Source organism: Labrus bergylta, chromosome 22 (assembly GCF_963930695.1).
Source record: "Labrus bergylta chromosome 22, fLabBer1.1, whole genome shotgun sequence".
Classification (NCBI taxonomy): domain Eukaryota; kingdom Metazoa; phylum Chordata; class Actinopteri; order Labriformes; family Labridae; genus Labrus; species Labrus bergylta.
In genome coordinates this window covers 17958180-17983269 of record NC_089216.1, presented here as the reverse complement: position 1 = coordinate 17983269, position 25090 = coordinate 17958180, and the positions used below count along the sequence as shown (strand labels likewise).

Genomic DNA, 25090 nt, shown 5'->3' with positions numbered 1-25090 from the left:
CTCAAACACTCTTTATGTTTTTATGATGTATTCTTGTGTCCAAAATGAAACAACAAACACTTTCATTTATAAAATGCTAAAGATTATTCCTAAAATAAACTGCAGGAAACACAAACTCCATATATTCATGTTAAATTCCAACGTTTGTAACATTTAAAGACGATGATAACGCATCATAATAAGTTGTGCAGGCTGCGAGGTCGATTAATAATGCCTTCACGTCCAGACAACAAACGAAACAGGTGAATCATCGACGGTGAGCTTTCTGGACTCGATTACTCAGCACTCACGGCACAACTTTGTGTTAAAATGGCGACGGAAGCGTCGAGACAGGTAATGAAATGTTAAAACGATGCCGAATAAACTTGTGTGATGTGCTTGTTTGTACACCTTACGTGCATGTCGGGGAAGTGTTTCCTCTTCTTCAGCGACGCCGTGAGACTGGATAATCTCAGTCTCTGTGATCTGAACTGGATTTGGCTGCACTTGAGGAAGCGTCAGCAGCAAGTGCACTTTGCGAGTTAGTCCGGCTCGACCAGCTGTGGGAAGGTGTTTGATCCCGACACAGAGTTAACGCTGCTGCTTTTTGTTTGTGTGTGTGTGTGTGTACACGAAGCTGCGTTGAGGAGTCACGCAGGCGGTTCAGGGAGGGGATGGTGGTTCAGCAGAAACTCAGCATCATCATCATCATGGACCGCCCCGGCCATCGGCAGCCACCTGCCACCCACCTGTAGCATCACCCGGCGGCAGCATGGCGAACACGACCCCCCCCGGTACTCAGGACCGGAGAGACAGCCACTGTGGTAGGTTACTGACACACACACACACCTAATCTCAGGATTCTTCTGTATTTAACAAGCAAAATACAACATGCTCTCCTCCATCTGCGCTGAACCCCGCTTAAAAAACGTGTTATTTAAAATACATCCCCACATATTATCACTCTGCAAAAGTTAATTAACTAAAAGGTGTGACTTTTTGTGAACATTTAAAACCAGTCTTCAATTCGGCTTGTGTCATATGCACTATAAATGTATAATAATAATAATAATAATAATAAAAACAAGCGTTACCACATGTACATGTGTTCCAATTTAATATGGCCTTGTGTGTTATGTCTCATGTTGCAGCCTATTTATAATTGAAGACCACGCTTCTTTCTTTATTTCTTTCTTTCCAACGATTTAAAAAAAATAGATGAAAATGAATAAACAAATGGAAAAAAAAATCTGTATAAAATAAAAAAGCCAATTTCAATATAATACACATTTGACTCATTCGAAAAGGGATAGGAAGAAGCCTTGTCAAGTCCTACCCCTATTCTTCACCATTAACAAATGCAAAATCCAATAAAATAAACTAAACGGACAATACAAAAAAATACTCCAATCCAGCTATTAAGAAAAACAGAACAAAACAAAAAAAAGAACAAAATGAACAGGCGCCATTAACATCTGTGAGATTTACATTCTCCTTCCTCATTTCTGTACTTTTCAAAGATATATCTTTTGTAAAAAAAATTTAAATTGCATTATATTCATACTTTGCTTAATCGTTTCGTCAAGACCATTCCACAAAAACATTCCGCTTCAGATCGGTTTTAATTTAATACTTTAAATGTAGTTTAATACAATAAAGTTCTAATAACATTAAGAGACGATTAATCAAAACAAACTGCATTTAACAACACTGTAAGTTAAATGCATCTTGGAATATTGTATCTTTACATATAAAAAAAAAAATATACAAGTCTTTAATTCGGCTGTCATTTATTACAACACAATGGACTATTTAAAAAAAAACAAAACTGAACCTATAACCTTTTCATTAATGCTAACAACCGTTTGATATGACGTTTTGTAAATCATTTAAAAGTAGACTTAAACCTGACAAACATGTAATGCACTAAGGATTCAGAATCAGATTTACTGGCCAGGTCTGCTTTTACACACACGAGGAGTTTGACCTCGGTGAACTCTCTCAGTGAGAACAACATGAATTGAAGAAGAAGATGTACTTTATCGATTAATTGGAAATTATATTTGAACATGCTACACACATGTGGGCTCCTCCACCTGAATGCACTGATGGGGAGATGGAAGAGCACCATGGCAGTGCTTAGGAGCTGATCTGGCAACTCTCCAGCTACCAGACCAAATTCCAGGCTTGGCTACATTGCTATAAAAATGACTTAGAAGTGCATAACGACTATAACTTCATGTTTTACAGAACAGCCGTGTATACAAAATGCCGCGTCTAAATCTAAAAAACAGATTTTTCTTCTCCCCGACTAAACTCACTCTAATTAATCTGAGAGTAGCTGTGAGTTAGCTTTAGCTTCATCTGAATGCATTAAAAATATTGTGAAAGCATGAACATTATACACAGGCCTCCAAACAAAGTGTAAAATGTTCAAATGCTGAGACAGAGAGCATCGCTGGACGACGTTAAAAGTTTTATGTTTGTGATTTGCGATGACTTTATTTTACCTTCCATCGCTAATGAGCCGTATCATGTTTGCATTTTTGTGAACAATTAAAACCCGTCTTCGATGCAGGCAGCGCACTTTTCACACTATAAGATGCCACGATTAAAAAAAAAAAAAGTAAACATTTAACCAAACGGCATTTAATGACAGTGAGAGTCTAATGCATCCTTTAATATTCTCTGTTCTTCACACAGCTAACAAACCCGAACAAGTAGCATCCTGTGACCAATTTTAAACCTCCTTTTTAATCCGGCATCAATTTAATAAAACAAATGTGATGATTATATTGGGACGTGGAGATTCACCGCTGAACCCCTCTGGAGGGGTCGTGAGCCTTTCAGAGAAACACTTGAGGAACAGGATGCCGTCTCTCACTGAGTATCCCACAGAGTCTTTGCAGAGTGTGAACACCTTTCCCCTAATCAACAAAATCATCAATTTGATCTGTTTTGCACATTTAAAAAAAGTTCTGGGACTAAACGTTGGGTGTGTTTAATATGAACAAAGCTGACCTGAAGTGAGGCTCAGAAATGACTGAAATATTTCTCCCGTCATGTGCTTTAGATTACGTTCACTACTCCGAGCATTCCAGTCTTTTTGCTGATGAAGTTTTTTTTTTCCCCCCTTTTGACCCAAAGAGACCAAAAATCCTGAGCGTTTTCCAGAACACGAGGAGTTCTCCTGCTTTACTTGAAACTGTTTTTGTGCCTTATTGATAATGGTAGTGATGTAATGACCTGCAGAGTGAGGTTTGTGTGTGCACTGACAACCTGGACGAGGTTCATCATGACTTTTATAAGAGCATGCATGACTGCTGTTGGCGTGGCCGTGTGCTTCACTGCTTTAATGCTAAGAGGTGAAAAACCTGACGAGGGACTTCTGCGTTTTTGTCCAGTCTCGCTCCAGCAGTGCATTGTTTGTACAGATTCTGTGTCATGTGTTGGTTACCTGTGCTTGTAGATCATTCCCTCAGCGGCACAGGAACAAACCTGTCGCTGTGTTTTGGGGACAAAAGTGGAGCAGCCGGGCTCACATGACATCCTGCAGGTCAGGGTTTAGAGCTCCGCTTTGTGCTTGAACCATTAGGAAAACATTCAGCTTGACTTGAGGAACTGTCTGTGTATTCACCTTCCCACATATCGTGCAGTCTTCTACCCGTCTGTGTACAACAACAACAACAACAACAACAACAACAACAACAAGGATTTATGTCAGTTTTAACTCGAAGCACAGCGGTGCAAATGTTTCCGTCTTTGAGCGTCAGGGTGGCCGATTAGTGCTGCAGCCTGAGAGCTCGAGCGTGGCGTCCCAGCTGCTGTTACAGTATGATGTATCCTCACTGTGGCCCTGTTCACATTACAGCACCGACTCCAGTTACAGCCTGGTTACAGAGGGATTAGTTTTCACCTCACCAGGCGTCCACACTTATTTCCTCTGATGCCAATTAGAAGAACCACTTTGTGATATTGGATTTGTTTTGTTTTAAACTTTCTTTCTTTCGTTTTTGTTAAGGTGGGTCTGGAGGAGCTATCGTGGAGAACGGCTGTGAAGTGAAAGACCCGTCTGACCTCCACGATCACATGAACCATCACTGCCATGTTCCCAGCATGCACAGCAAGCCCGTCGTTCCCACCTACACGCCGACCTGCTCCTCCACCCCGATCTACTACAGCAGCCCCCAGAAGAGCTGCTCAGACCTGAACCAGGACTGCCACAGCTTGTCCTCTCAGGACTCAGGGATCCCGACTCTGGAGATCAACCCTCCGGAGGCGATCCTCCACGGCCACCGTCGCCTGGGAGACGGCGGCCTCATTCTGGACTCCACCCACGACTCGCCTGCCACTCTAGCTTTGCACAATGATCCCTCGGACGGCAGCGCCATCCGCAAATCCTCCACCTTCCCTCGCAGCGGGTACGACTCCGTCCGCCTCTTTAGTCCCGCCCTCAGGTTGTCCGCCACTACAGGGATGAGCATCGGGGGCGGAGCCTTGAACCGCAGCGATGACATCTCCATGTGCAGCGTGTCGAGCATGAGCACCGAGCTCTCCGTGTCCAATGAAGACATCTTGGATTTCACCGTCACCTCGGACTCCAGCGCCATCGTTACCTTGGAGACGGACGTCAGCAACGACGCTCACTTCTCGGACGTGACGCTGTCGTCATCACCCAGAGACTTATGGAGCCCGGGTTCAGAACAGGAAGGGGATGGCAGGCTGAAGAAACTGGGACCTCTGGCGAGCTTATTCAACAGGTGAGTTCAGATATGACTTGGAGTGTAAAGACAATTTAAAAAAAAAAAAAAAAAGAATGTTGGGTAATTAAGTAAACTTTCAAGCTGTATTTTTAGACAAAAGCAGAAGGAATGTTTGCCTTTGGATGCTCGCATGAATTTGCCTTCAGGATCATTCTTGTTTACCAAAAATAGTTAAACTCAACTCAGGAGTATTCCCCTTCCAGGCATGTCTGAAAATCAAACGCCATAGTGTCTGGGTCTGTGACGCAACCAGAGGTCTGTACACTGAAGCGAGATAGAGAGAGAGCGAACGAGCGAGCGAGCGAAGTGGTGGCGCCCCCCCTGTGGGCCCACCTGCAGGGATGGGGATTGGGTGCTGTGTAGACTAGGCAGCAGGCTAATGCGTGCTGATCCCCGCAACCTGGCCCTGAGTAAGGGGAAGATGATGGATGGACGTTTCAAATGCATTCTGAGTGATAGTTGAGATGGAATATTTAAAAATAGGTCTTCACACAGTTAGTCAGTGAGATGATAATCAGTCCTGCACTTCCTCTTGCGACGGACTTTTTGTTGAAAGTCCTGTTGGATTGCAAAAGCAGATGTTGCAATAAAATTGCTTTACAACTATTTCCTAGCCCCACCCCTGCCCACCCCGTTTCATTTTGCTGCAAGTTTTAGTCACTAGCTGTGTTAACTGCAGAGTCACTTCTGTGAACCATGTTGCTAAAGGTAGCCTCAAGGAAGACAGAAGACCCCATGTATGACCTCAGAGGGTCGATCATAGTGTCCCTAAACGGCTAATCCCACTTCTACCATCCGTGCAGGAAGTCCGTATATGAGTGCAGGTTTTGTTTAAAAATGGTTGGTTAGCTCCTCCAGGAGAAGCTCAAAGAAGAAGCTGTTGCATGAGTGACTGCTCACTTCTGTGTGCTGATGTTCCTTCCTCTTACCCAGTGATGTTAGATGCATCATTGGGACAGGAGCAGGTGTTTCCTATGCTGCGTTCATTCTGCGAGCCTTAATGCTCAGATCTGATTGTTTTTGTTTGGGTGTTCACATTGGCTCCTGTGGGAATCCTCATATGAAAGTGGCTCAAATCTGATTTAAAAATAAAATAAAAAGAATCAGATTCCATGTGACTCATGGTGGTCACACTGTCATAAAAAAAATCAGATCTTGTGCGCCCACGTGTAGGCTTCAACTCTCTTAATGACTCTAACACCCCTGAGTGCAGAGTGGAAGTGGATTATTAAACCCTACAGCACAACAGCGAGTTTGCCCAGATGTTGCTGAACAGCTGTAACACCTTTCACTGTCCGTCATGGAAGATGCTCCGTATATAAACGCTCCCACATTCTCAGCCACTCAAACTTAAATTCCTCTAAAAAAGTTTGAAATTGAAGTGTCATGCAGATGTGAAATCAGTACATTACATGATATTCAGAATCTAAATAAGATTTTTACGTCTTGAAAACGGAACATGTGTTTATTTGAACATCCATATCTAATGATGAGTAAAAAGGAACTGAACTTTAGGAGAGAAGCGTGCTTAGGTAAGGTACTGATTGCCTAGTGTGAGTGTGCCTAACTTTTTAATTTTGAACAAATGCTGGGAGTTAATTCATTTCACAGCTGTAACCTGACACCTGCTGGCTTGTTTTATGACACGTGTGTGTGTGTGTGTGTGTGTGTGCAGGTGTGTGACAGGACGAGATTCAAGTTTGTTCAAGGTTGCTGCTTTTATTATTAGACGATGGAGGCTGTAATTATAATTAAAGAGTTATGTGATAAAGCTGTAAAAAAAGAAGAAGCTGCAGCCGTGCACTTTCATGACATAATCCGTAAACTAATACGACATAAAGGATTTTAGTGTAAAGTAAAACCCCATGCTGCTCTGCGTAGTTTCACAGCTCATATTACATTCTCTAGTGGAGCTGCACAGACTGGTTGCTGATGATGTCAAACTGTCTGCATTAGCTTTGTGGTTTTTTTTTTTATCTACATGTCGCTGAGTTTTCTGGATTGTCATGACATTTGGTACATGCAGGATATAAAAAGAAACACATGCAATACCAGTAAGACTTACATCATCATCATCAGCTGTGTCGTGTATGGAGCTGATAAGCAAATGTAAGCATGCTAAAATACCTGAAAGAGGTCTGTATTGAAATGGGTTCAAATCAAACGAGCTAAAAGTTAGCATCTTGGCATGCTGTGTCTTTGTGCAGCCTCACAAAATCAGAGCACCTTTTGACATGAGAACTTTACTTATGACTTACTGCCGTACTTTAATTACTTTATTCTGAAATATAAGTATCATAAATACAGATTCTACTTTACATTATAATCGGTTAAGTCTACACATTTCACGTAATAGATACAGGCACTATTTTGTCCCCTGTGCCTTTTCCCTCCTTTATTCAAGTCGGGGGGGGGGGGTTGGAACCCAGCGGGGACAGATCCAATCTTATATCGGTATGCCATCCGGAGTATTGACATAGTCATCATATTTGACTGATGGCGCCAATCATGAAGCATCACTGGGCACTTAAAACATTCTCAGCTCGCACAGTCTCGCTTTGAAGGCGTTCAGACTGAACAGCAAGAATTGTCAACAAATCGTCTCGATGACGACGTTCAGACAAGATGGAACAGCTCCTTCTTCTTGATCAAAAGTACAATTCTTGCACTTCAGTTTAAAATATTTAATTTGAAAATCTTACCTAGAGTTTTTCAGGAGTTTTGTGCGAGTGTGAAACCGGGCCTTACTGCAGGATTGCAAAAGAAGACATTGCTTAAAGTTACTTTTACAAACTTTCTGAGGCAGAACTTCCCTTACTCTTTTCCATTTTGCCACAACTATTACTTCAAAGTGGTTTAAGATCTTTCTGCATTCAGTAGGGCACCCTGCACTTTGATTGGATTCCTTAAAGTCGTCATTTTCACACAAAACCTCTCAGTAAAAAGATCAGAAAAGGTGACCATAGTTGTTCATTTCATTGTATGTTTTTAAATGCCCCCCCCCCCCTCCTCCTTTAGTTCCTCTGTCTTGTTATCTCTCTCTGATATCTCTCCTCCCTCACATGCAGAAGTTACTCACTCCCTCCGTGCCCTTCAGACTTTTTTTCTCCTCACACCCATTCCTCCCATTCCTCCCCTCCCAGCTGTGAAGTCTTCCTTCACTGTTTCACTCTGTCTGAAACACTGTGGCTGTGCGGGGCTACTTTGTCTCCTCCCTGGAACTTAAAACTACAGAATCTATGGACCTGAATCTGGACTGAAGGAGACCCTTTGCTCTTCTTAGTTTACTCTTTTCTTTTTTAAGAGAGAGAAATTCTTTGAATCAGAGTTTTGAGAATGGCAGCCCCTTCCCTTCTGCTGTACATTGACAGGTAAGAGAGAAGATGACCTTAAACTTTAGCGTGTAGGTTTGTCCTTTATTCTAAACATCCTGGTCTTTGAGTTGAGTGTTTGCACGTTACAAACACAGCTCTACGCCCGGCTCACTCAGGTCTCTAAAGATGAGAAAGACACTATCTGTACTCTGCTTTCCCTCCTCTTGTTCCGGCTTGTTTTGTACTTCGCTGCCGGCTCTTCTCGTTGTTAGTTGCAGAGCATTTGAACCACCATCTTATCACTTTTATGCACACGTTCAGATGAACGCAAATGTTTTGAGGTCCTAAATACTCAGAGGAGACTTGAACCAAGCATCCCAACAGGCCGCCCTCTCGGCTTTACTAGCTGTTCCACTTGAGCAGCCGACCGAAACTGCAGCCGTTCAGCCGTCACGTTGGTCGCACTGAATGCAAATCACACTCTCTTGTTTTGTGGAAATTTGTTTGGTGTCATACAGGGAAGTGAATATGTTTTAGTGAAGTCTGCAGTGAAATGTAAAGAGCTAAAAGTTTAGTCTCTGCAGCGTAAAGTTGGCACTCGGCTAATCTCTGCACTTTAATCTTTGCAGATTATTTTGAAGGTGGCTCAGGGGTTACTCAAATTCATCGCTCACCGCAGAGGGGTTCCACTTTATCTTTTTCACCTCAGCAGATCAGCTGCTTTGTGAATATTTTAGTTTGAAAGAATGTTTCCATTGAGATTAAAAACCTTATCTGCATTGACGGAAAATGCTGAGATTTTGATAATAAAGTTGTCATTTGAAGAGGATAAAAAGTCTCAATATAAGGAGGTAAAGACGTTAAAGGTCACACATTATGCAAAAAAGAACTTCACCATGTTTTGCTGACTCTAATATGTGTTTCTAGTCAGTCTACACACCTCCCAATGATGAGAAAAGTCCATCCTCTCCGTCTTTTTCCTGCTCCACTCTTCAGAAAATGTGTGCCCTCTGAGTCTGCCTTCTCACCGTAAACAATAAGACATGGAGCAAGAAAGACACTCAAGTCCTTCCAGAGAGAGGGCGTGCTCAGACACAGCTCATTTACATTTAAAGGTACAGACACAGAAACAGCCTGTTCTGAGCAGAGCTGAAATAGAGGGGTTTATAGACATGATCAAATACAGGATCAGAGGGGGTGGCTCAACACGTCGTTACCTAAGTGAACTACTACATGTTCATGCTCCATCCAGAACACTAAGGTCCTCCAACCAGCTGCTCCTGGACGTGCTCAAAACTAGGGGCGATCGAGCCTTTTCTGTTGCAGCTCCGACACTTTGGAACAGATTACCATTTAAAACAAGATCTGCTGCCACAACTGAGCAGTTTAAGTCATTTTTTAAAACCCATTTCTTTTCCTTGGCTTTTACTTCTAGTTGAGTGTTTTATCCCAGCAGCAGTGTCTACTAGAACTTTTACTATTGTTTTGTGTTTTAATTACTTTTAATTTTTGCTTTTACGTGTCTTTATGATGTTTTGGATGTAATGTATTTTGCCTAATTTACTGTACAGCACTTTGGTCCGCCTCGGCTGTTATAAATGTGCTGTATAAATAAAGTTGACTTGACTTGACTTGGATTTAGACTTCACACACATGTTTTGAGGAGCTCTGAGACTTACTTGAACTGGTTGATAGGAGGATAATATGTAACCTTTAAAATCACAGGGGAATGGAGTTTGCTCGGTTTGGTTGGAGATGGGTCGGTTGTCGACACGTGCAGGTTTGTCCCCGATGTGACTCTGAGATCTGTATCAGGAATCTATGAAGACATTTTGTTACTGATCGGTATCGGCTTTATGGAGCCTAATCTGATGCTTTTTAACATCAGATGTCACATTTTTTTAAACCAGGAAGCTCTGAAGCACAAATCTGTTTTTCATCTTTACTCCGGCATACAAAGCACAGCATGAACAGCAACAGCACAAGATGTGTACCTCTAACATCTCCACTTAGTGAGAGAGGTCACAACCTCACCAATCACGTTTTTTCAAGTGTGACAAAAGCCAAACTTGAGAAAAAAGTCAACAAAACAAATGTTTAAAAGTTACTCGGACAATAGATATACAGACTAAAAGAATAAGGACTCGTACACCAAATGACAAACACGGTAGGATGAGTGTCGGACTACCACATTTTTTGAACTAGGATAAGACAAAAATAAAAATCAATCAGTATTGAAACCTGTTTCAAAACTACAGCTACAAAACAAACATTCTTGTCACTATATTTGGTAACAGTTTGTTACTCATTAACAATTATTGCAGGCAAACTCCTGCACACTGTCTAAATGTGGGGGGGGGGCATTAGCTCAGTCTGTAGGGACTTGGGTTGGGAACTGGAGGGTCACTGGTTCAGACCAAATCTGGCAAATTGGTCTGGTAGCTGGAGAGCAGCGAGGTGCCCTCGAGCAAGGCACCAAACCCCAACCAGCTCAGGAGCGCTCGCTGTGGACAGCCCCCCCTCACTCTCCACCAGTGTGTGTCCATAGGATCCTGTTTGTGCATGTGTGTGTATTTCATGTGTTTGTATCATGTTCAGTAACATAGTGTAAAATTGACTATAGTAAAGTATATCTTCTTCGTCTTCTAAATCGCACCAATGGGAACGTTTCGATACCAAAAAGATGCCAACATGTTTGTAGATTCCGGCAGTGCTGACCCTCTTTTGCAGCTTTTGGTTAGAGATATGACTGAACGTCGGTCGTTCTTTCTGAAGCTTTGTACATTTTCACCACCGTCGATCATGCAAGTCATGGAGATTGTATCGTTTTAAAACACGTGGACTCCAGAAGTATCAAAAGTTTTGACAACCTCCTTGGAAAAAAAGTTTCTAAGGCTGAAGAGAAAATTCCTGGTGATGGCATCAATGCCAACAGATCACAGAGAGGGATTTCATATGTTCCTCATTCTATAAAGAGAACATTTGTCAACTTGTTCACCGCCTGTCAGAACACACCTAACATGAGCTGGCATTTTCATTCCACTTCTTCATTAAAGCCTCGAGTCACCCACAGAATGAGGAAACGCCTCCTACTGCATTATGTTTGTGTGGAACAGTGTCTGTTTGAGGAGTGAGAGATATGTAGCCGTGATGTGAAACGTGCCGCTACAAGAGAAACAACAGGGAAGTGTTAACGTTTAACCCACAGCTGAGCTAAGTCGCCATCGTGTCTTTGTACGTTCTTATTGACTCTTTTTGGACTCTGAAAAGTCACCGGGCTACACGTTAACAGATAAACTGTGAAGTCCTCACACACGGAGGTGAGATGAGTTAATGTGTATCTGCACTCAGTTTCACAACGCAAGTCAGCAGTCTGAGATCAGCTGGTCTCAATCTTTGACTTTGACCAGGTACAGCTGCTGTTGTTTATCAGCCATTACATAACAGGCCAGCACGAGGGTATAATAGAACACACTCTGCTTTCATTAAGTCATACTGATTAAGGTGGTCAGCATTTCTTTGCTACTTTGCTGAGTCTCATGCCTCTTTAAAGAGGACATATTCTCCCCCTTCTCCACCTTTTCAAACAGTCCCCTGTGGTCTAAATGAAACATCTGTGCTGTGATTTGGTCAAAATATAACATGAATCAAGCACCAGAGGAGGTTTGTGACCCTGTATAAACCAGCTCTCTCAGAACGCTCCGTTTTGGTGTGTGTGTCTCTTTAAATGCAATGAGCCCCCCCCTTAGTTTTCCCAGTAGACATCACTCCTGCGGACCTGCGCAAAAGTTTAGCTCTAGGCTGGGGGTGGAGTCCATGGGTGGAGATACCAGAGGAGGGGAAGCGAATCCCACTGTGACATCACAAGTTGAGCACATTTGAAACAGAGCATTTATCTCTGTGTTGTAAGACTTATGCAGACCACAAACAAAGGACTGGATGGGTTTATTTCATATTTTGTAGGTCAGTAGACACTCAGGTTACCCAAATATATGTTATATAATAATATAAGTGGATTCTTCATAATACGTCCCCTTTAAGATCTTAGCTTAGTTATTTGGAGGAGTAATGAGGAGATGAAGTGATCCCCCTTGTACCTCCATCGAAGGTAGTAACAGAGGGGGTTACAGGGGTGGGACTGGATCGGTGGAGCCAGTGTGTGTGGTGCTCCAGCTCTGCTCTCTCGCACTTCCTCAACAGCGTAAAGTCCCCCGACTGGGACACCAATACTACGTCTTTTCAGAATCCATATAAATGTTGAGTCCTGCATGAAATCTGCATTCCCAAAGTAGTCTTAAAATGGTCTTAAAAAGTTGTACATTTAGTGCAACCCCCCCTTTCTGCTTTATTGAAAATGTGACCATAGCTAACAAACTGAACATAAAGCTGTAATAAAAAAGACTCTGAACTAATGACTGGGGCCATAAACCCATCAACTTTTTTACTGAGGTAAAAAAACAAGCAAGAATTTGGCTCTTTTACTGGTACTTTTTAATACAATACAATTTTGAGATGAACATGTTGATGAATCGTGATGGGTCTTCACTATCCTGAAAATATCATCTGAACAATGTTTCATCTGGGCTCTGAACTCCATCAGTGTCATGGAAAACGCTAGATAATCATGGAGCAGATATTAGAGAGCGCAGCAGAAGGATGAATGTCTTAATGACAGTCATCTCCCAGACAAACATGGGGGCTGTGTGTGTGTGTGTGTGTGTGTGTGGGGGGGGGGGGGGGGTGTGCTGCAGCAGATGTGGCCTGTTATCAGTGAATGAAGCCGGCACTCTTTAGCCTGTAGCCGTGTTTGCTCAGAGAGCTCAGCAGCTTGTTTCCTGTCATCACCACCTTGAAGGCAGGCGAGGAGCTCAGGAGAAGGTGCGCAGCAGTCAGTGGGTCAAAGGTCAGATCACAAGACAACTCACACCTCTCCAGAGACGTATAGCCAGCTCATCCACGCTTGTCCATGCTGGATAGATGAATTGTCTCCTATTGATCAGGGAGCTACAATCATCAGATCAAGCTGTTTCCTCATCGTGAGCTTCATCCCAGACAAACGGCTGGAGACGGACTCTTTGATGTTACAATGCATGTTCATGTCACATGACCAGGCCAGAAGAGGCTTTTATCTGAGCAGCTATTCATGTCTTTTCACAGCTCCGCTCTATTCAGGCTTCTAATCAAAGCCCCCCCCGCTTGCAGCTCTGTGAAGACAACTGAAGGGGAATCGCTCTCTTAATGTTACAAGCAGAACAGAGGACGCTTTTATTTTCTGCAGCTTTGCATGTTGTGTTCAAGCACCAGGTGATTTCTTACAGTGGAGGTTTTCAAGGTCTGAATGCAGAGCAGAAAGGGCAGAAAGTCATTTAAAAGGTTGAAGGGGAAAGAACATTTAATTTATTCATTTTGTGTTTTGTCTTCAGAGAAACAAAATGCTGGGTTAAGTTCAGGTTTAAATATGAGGCTCAAGAACTTATGAGCTTTCATTCTTTGATTCCTTTTTGAGACTAAGAAAGTCTTGAGTTCATGGGAGGACACACACACACACACACACACACACACACACACTCTCTGCCCTTCTTGGGTCCCAACAGTGACCCAATAACCTTTCCAACCTTATGCTGTTTTCACATATGCACTCCTGAAAATGTCATGGGTAAAGTCTGTTAGCGTTCACACAAACAGACTAACACAAAATAGTGCTTTAGACTTTTTGCTCTGTGGTATAATGACCTAATTCATTCGTCCTTGATTCCTCCCTCAGGAGCCTGTTTTCCAGGAGGGTGAAGGACAGTCGGCCGGTGGAGCCGAGGGATCCCGGCTGGAAGCTGTTTGGAAAAGTCCCACTGCGGGAAACTCCCACCAAGGACCACAAGAGAATACAAACGGTAAAAATATCACTTTAAGACTTCACCACATTGTCCCGTGATGATCCTCACATGACCAAAATCAGAAGACACTCTGCTCCTTGAAGGTGGAGTCAGAAGCATTCTTTTGTTGCAGCTTATAAACACAACATTTAAGGATTTGGGGTTAGCGAGTTAACTTCAGGGTTAACTCTTTTGTTTACCTGGGTATATGGCCATGAAGCACACACTCACTGCATGACGTAGTGTGTGTACGTTTACTGCTTGTACCTACACTGCAAGCTAACGCACGCTAGCACAAGCTAACCTCTGGGGTGCGTTCATATTGTCATTTTTGCTTTGGAAGGTTCCTAACTGAGTGAAATGACCCGGAAGCATTTAAGTGGCGGCCATGATAAGAGCCGTTCGAATTCTCTAAAATCTAAAGAAAGGTGGGTCAATGCTTCCTTTATAACCTCCTTTAGGATACACTGGACCATCCTTTACCAAAGGAGATGAGATATGACGCCCCACAATTCCTTGCGGCCGCAACATTTAAAGCATCCGACCGTTCACGGAAATGAATGATGATCGTAAAGTGACACAGATCATGTAAGAGATAAAAGATAGTCTATATTTCTTTTAATTCAGTCCCAACCTTGTGGTAATTAGGATTATTTTACCGGTAAGGAGGCACAGGGGAACGTTTTTTAGATGCGTTTTTTGTAGTCCATTTTCTGAACATTGTAGTTTCAACACGTCAGACCCACGTCATTAACCTCCACCGGCTCGTCGTATTTAATGACGTGGCCTAGTGGAAAATGTGGTTGAATTGTCAGAGCAACGAGATCGCCTTTCCATAAGTCCTTTATGAATTCTCCTAACATCTTTCCTTGACCTCATGACGTTTTCCCCGGGGTTAAGGTGAAGTGGATAGTGAAAGAGGATAGGAGGGACAATTCGAACGCACCCGCCTGTCCAACAGGAAGCAGACCAACTCTGCATCCGCGAGTAAAAGCCAACACAAGGTTCACCCTCGTTTTAGAACAAGCTTTATCTGCTTGGTGTTTCACCTCACTATGATTTTAATTTCTCTTCTTTTTCGCTACGTCTACGTCTGTCACATGCCAGTTTGAATGTCGTCAAATCACCGAATTGTATCCACTCCTAAACTCACCTGCTGCTCTGTCATTGGCTGGAGGAAACTCACCAGCTCCCCGCCCAGAAGCGTCCCGAGTCAACTAAAACATAACAGTAAAATCCAGTCAGAGGACAGAGTCTCTGCAGACACAGACACCACCACACATGTACGGAGGCCCAGAAGGGACGATTTAGCTGCTTTACTTTTGTTTAAGTCTGAATTTTATTCCTTCAGGAAATAGCTTCTGACTCCTTCCTTTAAGACCTCTCTAGTCGTGTGTTTATTTTGGGTGCAGTTCAGTCGTGACTCGACTTTGTTGAAATCATTCACACACTCCTCCTACCTTTAGCAAACCTGTTTACACAGCGACATCTGAAGCGCCGCTCGGCTGTGTTTGTGTCGTACCCTGGAACAAATATTAGTCAAATTAGCCGACAAGAGGTTTGTGTTTGTGTACCGACTGTTTGTTTGGTTTTCTGTGTGTTTCACGAGGGATGATCATAGACACTTTTGTCCTCCTGACTTGGTTTAACTCAAAGAGCACTGTTTACGACTGTTAGTTGGATTATAAATGGTATGAAATAAATTGTCCTCGGATGAAGAGAATCCAAAAGTTTCCTCTTTTCAAATGTGATGTTGCTACATTTTATCATCAGAACTAGATTCTTTTCACTCAAGTTGTCTTTCCTCAAGCTGTCCTTGAAAACAAACCCTCCACTTGTATCAGTCATTGTTTATTTGGTCCATCCGGCCTAGGTGTACCTCTCAGCTGAGGTCAAGTTGCTTTAATCACTTCTGGATCAAGCTAATTGTTCAGCTGTGTGACACCCACATGAACGGCCTGCATAGGTGGTGCAAAAGGTTTGGAATGTGTTGAGAAAGCAATGGCAACACCGGCCTGTTAAACAAGTACTTGTATTTATTCTCCTGATCTGCCTCAACTCTGTTTATCTTTTTGTGTTTAATTGATATATTTTCAGAAACCAAAGATATTTAGTCTTTTAAATAGATATCGCTTAAAGGAGCAGTATGTAACTCTGACACCTAGTGTTTAAAGTGGGTACTGCAGTCCAAATTCAAAACATTACAGAGCTGTCTCCCCCCGCCCTCCTCTCTAGAGTCAATGCTCACACAGGTCACCATGTGGTGGACTCTGAAGCTTCAGTGTTTATCCAGCTCTGCATCGGTCTGTAAACCTTTCTGCGTTCTAACCTCTCTCCATTTTTCAAAAGCATCTCCAATATTGATCCTAGTTTGAGCACGTTTCTGCTCGTGGAGCTTATTAGAAACATGCAGAGGCTTTTTAGGTCGGGTACAATCACTTCTATCTGAACCACTTCTCTTACCTGCTTCCATCGCTGCAACACCTGTTGACCTGATAACTGCTCTCATATCTGACAAACAGAGGGGCGTCCTAAACGGCCGTGTGGGGGTGTCTTAAAACCGCCTACCTTCTCTGGTCCAAACAAATCCAGAGCATTCAGGACCAGAATCTAAAGTTAGAAGGAGGACATACTGACTGCTGCTTTGTTGTCAGAGAAGCCAGCACTTCAACATAGCATGTTTCCTTAATGTCTGATCAGATAGTAAGATCACTTTATCATTTCATTCAGGAGATATCTTATTGATTGCTCCTTTTTAATAGTATTTATTTAAAGTGTAGGTCCATTGAACAGTGGTTTTAGAGCTGCAGCAGTTTTAATTTCCTGAACTCATTCTGCTCAAAGTTCCAACGGATGAGCCGCCAGAACCTGAAGCCTGAACGTTCATCAATGATCACTCCACCAAGTATTATGACTCCTGCACAGGACAAGTAACACATTAAATATATTATGTAATGACTTTAGGGAGCAGGTGGACTTTTAATTATCAAGAACATTCAGTCGTCACGTTCATGCTTCAGCTGAGCACAAAGCCGTGAACACTCCCCATCAGTGACATTAAGTTTATTTTAAGAACGGCACATGCTGAGAAAAACAACTTGTTTCTTTCCCCCCCAATAAGTCGTCATTCTAATCTTAAGCTATTTTTTTTCCTTAACTAAGGCTGTCAAATGAAGTGTTTTTATTACAATTATTGAATTTCTATAGTTAATGGTGATTATTTGCATTTTAATACAGTTTTGCTTTTATTCTTTACTTATTCGGTCATGACTTTGCTTTAAAGGTGACATATTCTCCTCCTCTTCAACAGTTTAAATAAGTCTCAGAGCTCACTAAAAAGTGTCTGTGAAGGTTCTTGTTCTAAATCCACTCTGATCCTGTATTTGATCATGCTTATAAACCCCTCTATTTCAGCCCTGCTCAGAACAGGCTGTTTCTGTGTCTGTGCCTTTAAATATGTAAATGAGCGGAGTCTGACCACGCCCACTTTATCGAAGGACTTGGGTGTCTCGGTCTTTCTCGCTCCATGTCCTATTATTTACGGTGAGAAGGCAGACTCAGAGGGCAGAACAAACATCTAGCTGTGGGAGTGTCACCCACCTGGAGGAGGGGCTACTGCCCTTTGTGATGTCATGAAGGGAAAATCTCCAAACGGCCTGTTTGATCACACATTCTCTGAAAAGTGGAGCAGGCAGAAGACGGAGAGAGGATGGACTTTTCTCATCATTGGGGGCTTTGTAGACTGGCCTATGATTTTCTTTTTAAGCATTTTACAGACAACAGTTTCAGTTTTTCTTAGAGCTTGACTTTAGTGTCGCAGAAACATGCCCTGAGCGTGATGAACTGTTTGTGTTGCTCTGCGAGCTAATATTCAAAATGTCAGGGTCATTGATTGATGGTGTACAAGCACACGTGTGTGCTCCCCCCCTCCCACTAACCAGAAAGCAGCAGAGGACAATTTTTCCAGTTTAAAGAGCACAGCGGCTCTCTGCTGGTAATATAAACAAGAAGAAGAAGAAGCTGGCAGCCTGTAATTAGAGCCAGTGGAAACCTGTTATTGCGCTGCTAATGACCCCAGAAGAGTCTCCTCTGTGCTGCTGGAAAACCTGCAGTCCAAACAGTTTACACATCAGCCTTTTTCACATTTCACACACAGGCTTTAAAAGTGTCTTATTCTGACTCTCTTGTTCCCATTTATCTCCCTAGAATAATATCTGAGGACACAGAAACAAACACTGCTGCACACACCCTCATGTGCTCAGTATCTTAAGTCCACCTCCTGTGTGGTTGTAACTTTATATTGGACCTCAGGAGTCGTCTAACGCGGCTCGACTTTCAGCCCTTTGTGTTCCCTCTGACGCTGCTGTTGAAAGGCGGGTCTGTGTGTGCACACTGTTTGTGTGTCTTTATTTGCTGCTTTATTGTTCTGCTGCCACGAGACAAAGCGTGCACTATTTCCCCCTGCAATCTTTTCCCCTTTCAGAGGAACGCTGTGAATCCAGTTTTATAATGTCATTTAAACCTCTTTGTGTTGCTCCGACACCTGGAGGCCTTAGTTTAATGTATGCTGAAGGGGATATAGCTGTGTGACCTTTGAGTAAGTGTGTGGTAACCCAGACATTCTCGTAACCGGGGTGCAGGATTAAACCTAGCAGGAGTTTGATGAGAGATTTTGAGGTTTTTGCGTAAATCCTGAAAGCGTTTCATTCAGGAATCTTTCTGCTGAGAAACATTTCAGAAGCAGCATTTTGAGACATTACAAGTAGAACTCAAACTCTGAATGATCAGAATCCTTTCTTCTTTTCCTTAGACGTGCACTTCTTTTTTTTTTTTTTCTTTTTTTTTTAAATCTGTAAGCGGCACCGTCGAGCGTCCACTGCATCTTCATTAAAAATCATCCATCATGCAAAGCAGAAAAACGATGATAACCTTCATTTAAAAGAACTTTTCTAAATCACAGAGGCAGCAAATTACAACAGGTAGGTCATAAAATCACAAGCAAAGGCAAGATTAAGAAATAACACATTCAAAAGACGTAATAGATCATTTAAAACAAACGAGGAAATGTTTTTGCGGTGATGAATAATTCGGGACGGGATTCAGAGAGCAGAAAGCTGAGCAGCTGAAACCTGATCCATTGCTCTGAGGTTGATTAGAATGTCTGCCAGGACTCAGCAGAGCGCAGAGCTTCTTTCAGTGCAGCGGTGGTGACTAATAACACACGGCCGTGCTGATTTGCTGACACACACGCACACACACAGAGCAGCAGAGAGAGACCTGATGCAGAGCGGCTCAGAGCAGCGTCACTGCTCAGAGAGAGAGAGAGAGAGAGAGAGGGCGATAGAGGGCGGTAAAGGTGATAGAGGGGTATCATGCTGCTGCTGCATCGTTCCCAACGCGGGGTGTGTCCCTCCTTCGGCAGCCTGACTGTCCCTCTGCCCTCCTTTTTCACCTCCTCCTCGTTGTCTCCTCGCTCTCCGGTGCCTTCCTGAGCCCTCAGGAGCAGCAATGACGCTAGGCTAAGGTTCTGGAAACGAACCCCCCTCCTCCTCCTCCTCCTCCTCCTCCTCCCTCATCCCACTGGAGGACTGCTGGTCTGTAAGGAGCGTTCATGGTGAGTGAGCATTTGAAAAGCGGGTGACCCACTGTCTCTCTCCTCGTCTGTCTGGCAGAATCAGAGGGCATCGGTAGTCGGAGCGTGAACGAGAGGACGGCTCGGGTTTCACATAATCGTCTCTTTCAGGTCCTTTTTTTCAGTTCTGCGCTTCATCCTTGATTCGTGATAAGTCAGGTTGTCTCCAGAATTTTATTTGAGCTTGTGTTGATAGACTATTTCCACGGAGGACACGTCTTGATCGCATGCAACTCGACCAACTTAGTGCAACAGAAGCACGTGTAGCAGTGTGAGAGGAACATCTCCTTTCTATTTTGCATTTCTGAAGCATGTCGAGGGATTTCCTCCTTCTCTTATCTCTGCAGCAGTTAAAGAGACACTGCTCATTTAACAGAGTGTTTCAGTGGGGGACACTCATCAAACCTGAGTGTGTCTGTGCTCTCTTAGCTCCATCTGTGTGTCTGAATATTTTTGCTTAAACAACTTGCCGTGTGGGGGCTTTAATGCCTCAAAAAGAAAGGATGTGACAATTAAACGATTGTGTCAAAGTGATTCTGCAATATTCAGTTACCTCAGGGGTATTGTGTCAGATCTTAAACGGGTGTCAGTTGTGGTTTTGTGTCCCTGTGAGTAACCAGATATGATAGCGCTGTGACTTTAGCGTTTGCATGGCCTACGTTCAGCGGATCATCATGACTCTTAAAGCTATTATGAATGAAGCCTCAGCCATCAGCGATACTCAAAGCTTCATGAGATGATTCAGGAACGTGAGAGGAATCAAACATTGGAAGAAATCTTTGTATGTGCATGAATTAAATCTGCTTTTAAATAACCTGACGGAACCTTTTAATTATCATATGAGGAAATTAGTTAAGAAAAAAACTCATCTAATTTTGAAACCGATCCATCCCAGCGAGATTTAAATAACTGCACTTAATATACATGAGGAACAATGTTATCTGAGAGTATATCAGAGATGTAGTCAGGGCGTTAAAGTAGCGTTGTCTACTTAGAATTTTATTGGCTGTCAGTAGGAAGTTTGGAGAGGTCAGTTGATTGCCAAACTGGCGAATTTTCTACTTCCTGCTGGCTAGTTCATGGGCTTAAACCCCCAAAACACCATGTCACTCCGCTTCCTCCCCGGCTTCCAGTTACTGCTCACATCAAATTTAAGACTCCGCTGCTCGCTTACAAAACAGCGACAACAACTCCACATTACCTAAACTCTCTCCTCCAGGTCTACACTCCCTCCCGTCCACTACGCTCTGCCAATGAAAGGCGTCTGATCCAACCTTCACAACAGGGTCCTAAGACGCTGACTAGACTCTTCTCCTCTGTCGCCCCCCGGTGGTGAAACGAACTACCAAACTCCATTCGATCTGCAGAGTCCCTCTGTACCTTTAAGAAAAAGCTAAAGACCCAGCTCGTTACCTACAACCTTAGTGATGATGATTACGATCTATAGGCTTTGATTCTGATTAGAACTCGTCACTTCCTGTCAGCACCTGTGTCTCGGATCAGACTTGAAGCTGTTCGTTTGCACTTCCTGACGTCGTTTCCTCCTCTCTGGATCCTCGCTTGTGTTGTACGGACTCTCTGATGTACGGCGCCTTGGATACAAGTGTCTGAGAAATGTAATGTGGAATTGTAAAACATCTCCTGACGGTCATATTGCCACTGTTTTTAATTACATAATTCATACAATTAAATCATTTTATCCGGCTAGGGACGGAAGTTAATGTCAGCTCAGTGCGTCGCCCACAATGCTTCACTGTAATGGGTCGCAAGAACAACAATATTGTGAGCATTAAATTGACTTATTCAGTAGTTTTACCCATTTCAGTTGCATGAGTAAACCTGTGGATAAATTAACCCCTGGACAAAAACAATTTTTGTTTTTACATTTTTCCAAATGAATGGTTCTGCTTGTTTTTTATTTTTTTAGAGGAAACGACCTCTGACCTTTACTCTACTAACAATATATTCATAAGTTTGAATGGTAGGTCAGGCAGTTTCTCCTACAATGGTCTGTGTACAATGACACAACTCAAAACCAGAAGTTTAGGTTTATCGTAGCGTTGGGACAGTGGATAGAGTCAGAAATCACAAATCAGGGACGTGCAGGAAAGGAGACACTGGTCAGATTCAAAACCGGGCCGCCTGCTTGGAGGACCACAGACTCTGTACATGAGGAGGGGGCACTTACCACTGCGCCCCAGAAGTTATGATATTTAACTCCATAAATTGCAATTGCCCCCTCTATAGCTTCCATAAAAGGGGGGACCTTTTAGAGGGCAACCTTTCCTCCTGTGACCCTCAGATTGTAACAGAATATATCAAGAAGGATGGAGAGCCTCTTTAGTAGCACTTATTTTAACGTTTTATAAATTTATATTACAAAACCGTGGTGGGATTAGAGTTACAGATGTGATTAATAGACCTGTAATCAATCAGATAAATAGATCTGCACAGAAGCCATGAGACTCGGTCACACTCGATTCTGTGCTGGAGGGGCGGTGGAAAATACCCTGCGGGTGCCTGAAGCCATTTCCAGTGAACAGCTGAGTTTTGCATGCAAGAGTAAACACCCCGCTGTGGCCTTTCATATCAAGTGTTTTCATTCAGATATGATGCAAAGGTACCGATCCAGAGCTACACAGGGGGGGGGCCAGTCTTACCAACAGTGTTTCCTGTTAGGTCATTTTTGCACACACAGGGTTTGCATTGGCCTCTAAAAGGAGACTTTGTAGCGCTGCATGCTTCATGTTCTCACAGAAGCTGCTTCCTGGTACCTTTCAATTTAAATCATTTGGGCCATTAGCAGCCAACGTGACAGTCAGTCAGTCTGTGCAGTGAGGCAACCGGAGAGCTCTTGCATCGCTACCAGGAAACTGGAGAACTTTACTGAACGCCAGCGTGACAAAGCTGGTTGCTGTGGCAGCAGGTAATCATGGGATACGGTTGCTACTCCTGCAGCTTAAAGCTAAGTAAAGTTTCACCCTGGGAGTGGGAGGGGAGAGGCTACAACTGATGAAGGTTTAATCATATTTAGGAATCAGACTTTCTTGTTTGTGTTACCAGCTGGTCATTCATTAAGATTTAACTGAACTGAGCAGCATGAGACAATGAGGAGCGAGGAGATCAGAGGAATCAATGCATCACGTTTTCCAAGAAATCTGATGTTACTGAAAGGCAATCTAAGCAGCTCATGGGGCGTTATTATTGTGTTAAGGATATCTCTCCCCTCAGGCTGATTCAAACAAACAGATTTGAAATCCTCAACATCTAAAAATTCACTATTTCTGTGCAGCTTAAATGAGTCTGCTAGCAGTTCCAGTAGTTTTAGAGGGAATCTTGTAACTAGGGCCCGATCGATATGGGATTTTGGGGGCGATACCGATATTAGGGAGAGAGAAAAATCAGACATGGATATATCGGCCGATATCTTTCTTAAATCTATCTTCAGTCTTTAGAGATAAATATACACACGCGTGTATTTTGTTGATCTCAAATCCTGTTATCAAACTCTTTGACAAGCGATGAAATGAGCCGATACCGGTAGTCATGTGATCTGCTGATATCGGCCAACATTATATCGGTCGGGCTCGGCTTGTCACCTCTCTTATTACCTAATCGTCTGGTCCAAACATTTATGCCCCAAACCAGAATCCTTCTCCCGACTTAATGAGTGATGTATCCAGGAAGAATCTCCGTCCAATTTCGTCACTGTACACCAGGAGGAAAATTCTCTCCCTCCTCCCTCTCTCTCGCACACACACACCTCTCTCTCTGTCCAGCTTCTCGTCCTGCATGTCTTGTGTTTCACCTTGTTGCTAGCTCCTGCAAAGCCCTTTGAACAGATGCCAGATTATTCTCCCCTCCCTCTCTCTGCAGTATCCGTTCTCTCTCAGGGTGCAGAACTCTACCTGTGCTTGTAAATCCACCTGCAGCGCGCACTTTCAGGATGTGAACAGGTTATTGAAACACACTTCAGAGACAAAAAGACGACTAAATCATTTTACACACGTTTCCTGTTGTTTACGTCCATAACAAACACTTTCCAGAGTGCAGTTTGTGCAACTGCGCTGCAGGAAAGCTCTGCTGTCATCATACATTTGTACTTTTATATTGACTCCTCAAAGGTTTAATATTGGCATTTAAGTCTCTACATTCACTCTGTGTCATGTGTTACGGCGCAGGGGAGTAACTATGACGCCCTGAATGTGCAAATACTCTAGTCTATAGATTGAATTCATGTGTTTACACTCATCCTAGTTTTGTGTAAGTACAGTTTTCTTATTAAATAATGGATAACTGGAGACATTTCAGGTGAATGCAGATTCAGTTTTAACTCCAAATAAAGCAGATTTCTTAGCACATTTGACCAAAAGGAATATATTTCAGCTGTATGGTTAAATTCAGAGAGTCTATAGAGAGTGAGTCATCAGATCAACTGAATTTCTACATCCAGTTTCTTAGCTCTCTCTCTTTGCAGAGCAGTAAATGCTCCTCTACAGAGCCATTATTTAAGTCAGAAGACACACAGGCTGACACGTCGCATTAAGCTAAACAAAGAAACCATAAAGCTTCTGGTTCCACAAACACAAACGTCAGTTTTTGTTTCCTGAAGTATTTTAGCTAACGTCTTTAATGACATGGACTCAAACGTGGAGGGCCTTTCTAGCTTTGTTTGCACAAGTGTCAGCTTACTGCGCTACAAATTAAACGTCAGTAAAAAGGCTTTTTATCAGATTTGAAACCTCGCAAAGAAGAATCAGAGTCAACACAGTAAAGTGGTGACTCGCCCGCTGTGTAGCTCTACTCTCTCTGTCTCTCTCTAGTGAGTCCAGTCTCTCGCTCTCTGCAGCAGCAGCAGCAGCAGTGTATGTATAGTTTTCCATTAGCACTCTGAACTTCCGGCTGCACTTTTCCCCACATTTCATCCTGCATCACTTCCCCCCTCTCCCCAACAAATCCCAGAGAGCTTCCGAAGGCTTTCTAATCTCAGCCTCTCCCGTCTCCTCTTGCCTCTTTTACATCACTCTCCTCTGATTTCTTTTCTTTCAACATTTTTTTTTTTCCACTTCAGCTGCTTCTTGTCGAGGTGAAAATAAGACGAGATCCTGCAATGACTTTGAAATGTGGTCGCTTTTTTTGCCCTCGGCCTTTCATGAGTCTTTGCAAAGTAATAAATGTAGACACGGCTGACTGTTGTTTTGCTTTTTGGACAAATAAAACATACAAGATAATGTATGTTAATCGCATAATCAAGATCACTGAATGTGATCACCCTGATCTAGCTACAGATATTTAAAGGAGCACTATAAAACATTGTAGAGAGCTGTCTCCCCCTCCTCTCTACAGTCGATGCTCACACAGGTCACCATGTGGTGGACACTGAAGCTTCAGTGTTTATCCAGCTCTGCATCAGTCTGTAAACCTTTCTGTGTTCTAACCTCTCTCCATTTTTCAAAAGCATCTCCAATATTGATCCTAGTTTGAGCACGTTTCTGCTCGTGGAGCTTATTAGAAACATGCAGAGGCTTTTTA

At 43.0% G+C, this 25090-nt stretch overlaps 1 protein-coding gene across 1 annotated transcript in view; it reads left to right on the top strand.

The window, feature by feature from the left end:
• The first annotated feature begins 227 nt into the window (after positions 1-227).
• The window catches only part of tbc1d14 (TBC1 domain family, member 14), a 47363-nt gene continuing 22500 nt past the window's right edge, over positions 228-25090 (top strand). The window contains exons 1-4 of the mRNA XM_065950225.1: positions 228-333; positions 617-803; positions 4001-4739; positions 13821-13944. Of these exons, the coding sequence (XP_065806297.1) occupies positions 752-803; positions 4001-4739; positions 13821-13944 (915 nt within the window). The 5' untranslated portion in view covers positions 228-333; positions 617-751. The remainder of the gene's footprint in view (positions 334-616; positions 804-4000; positions 4740-13820; positions 13945-25090) is intronic.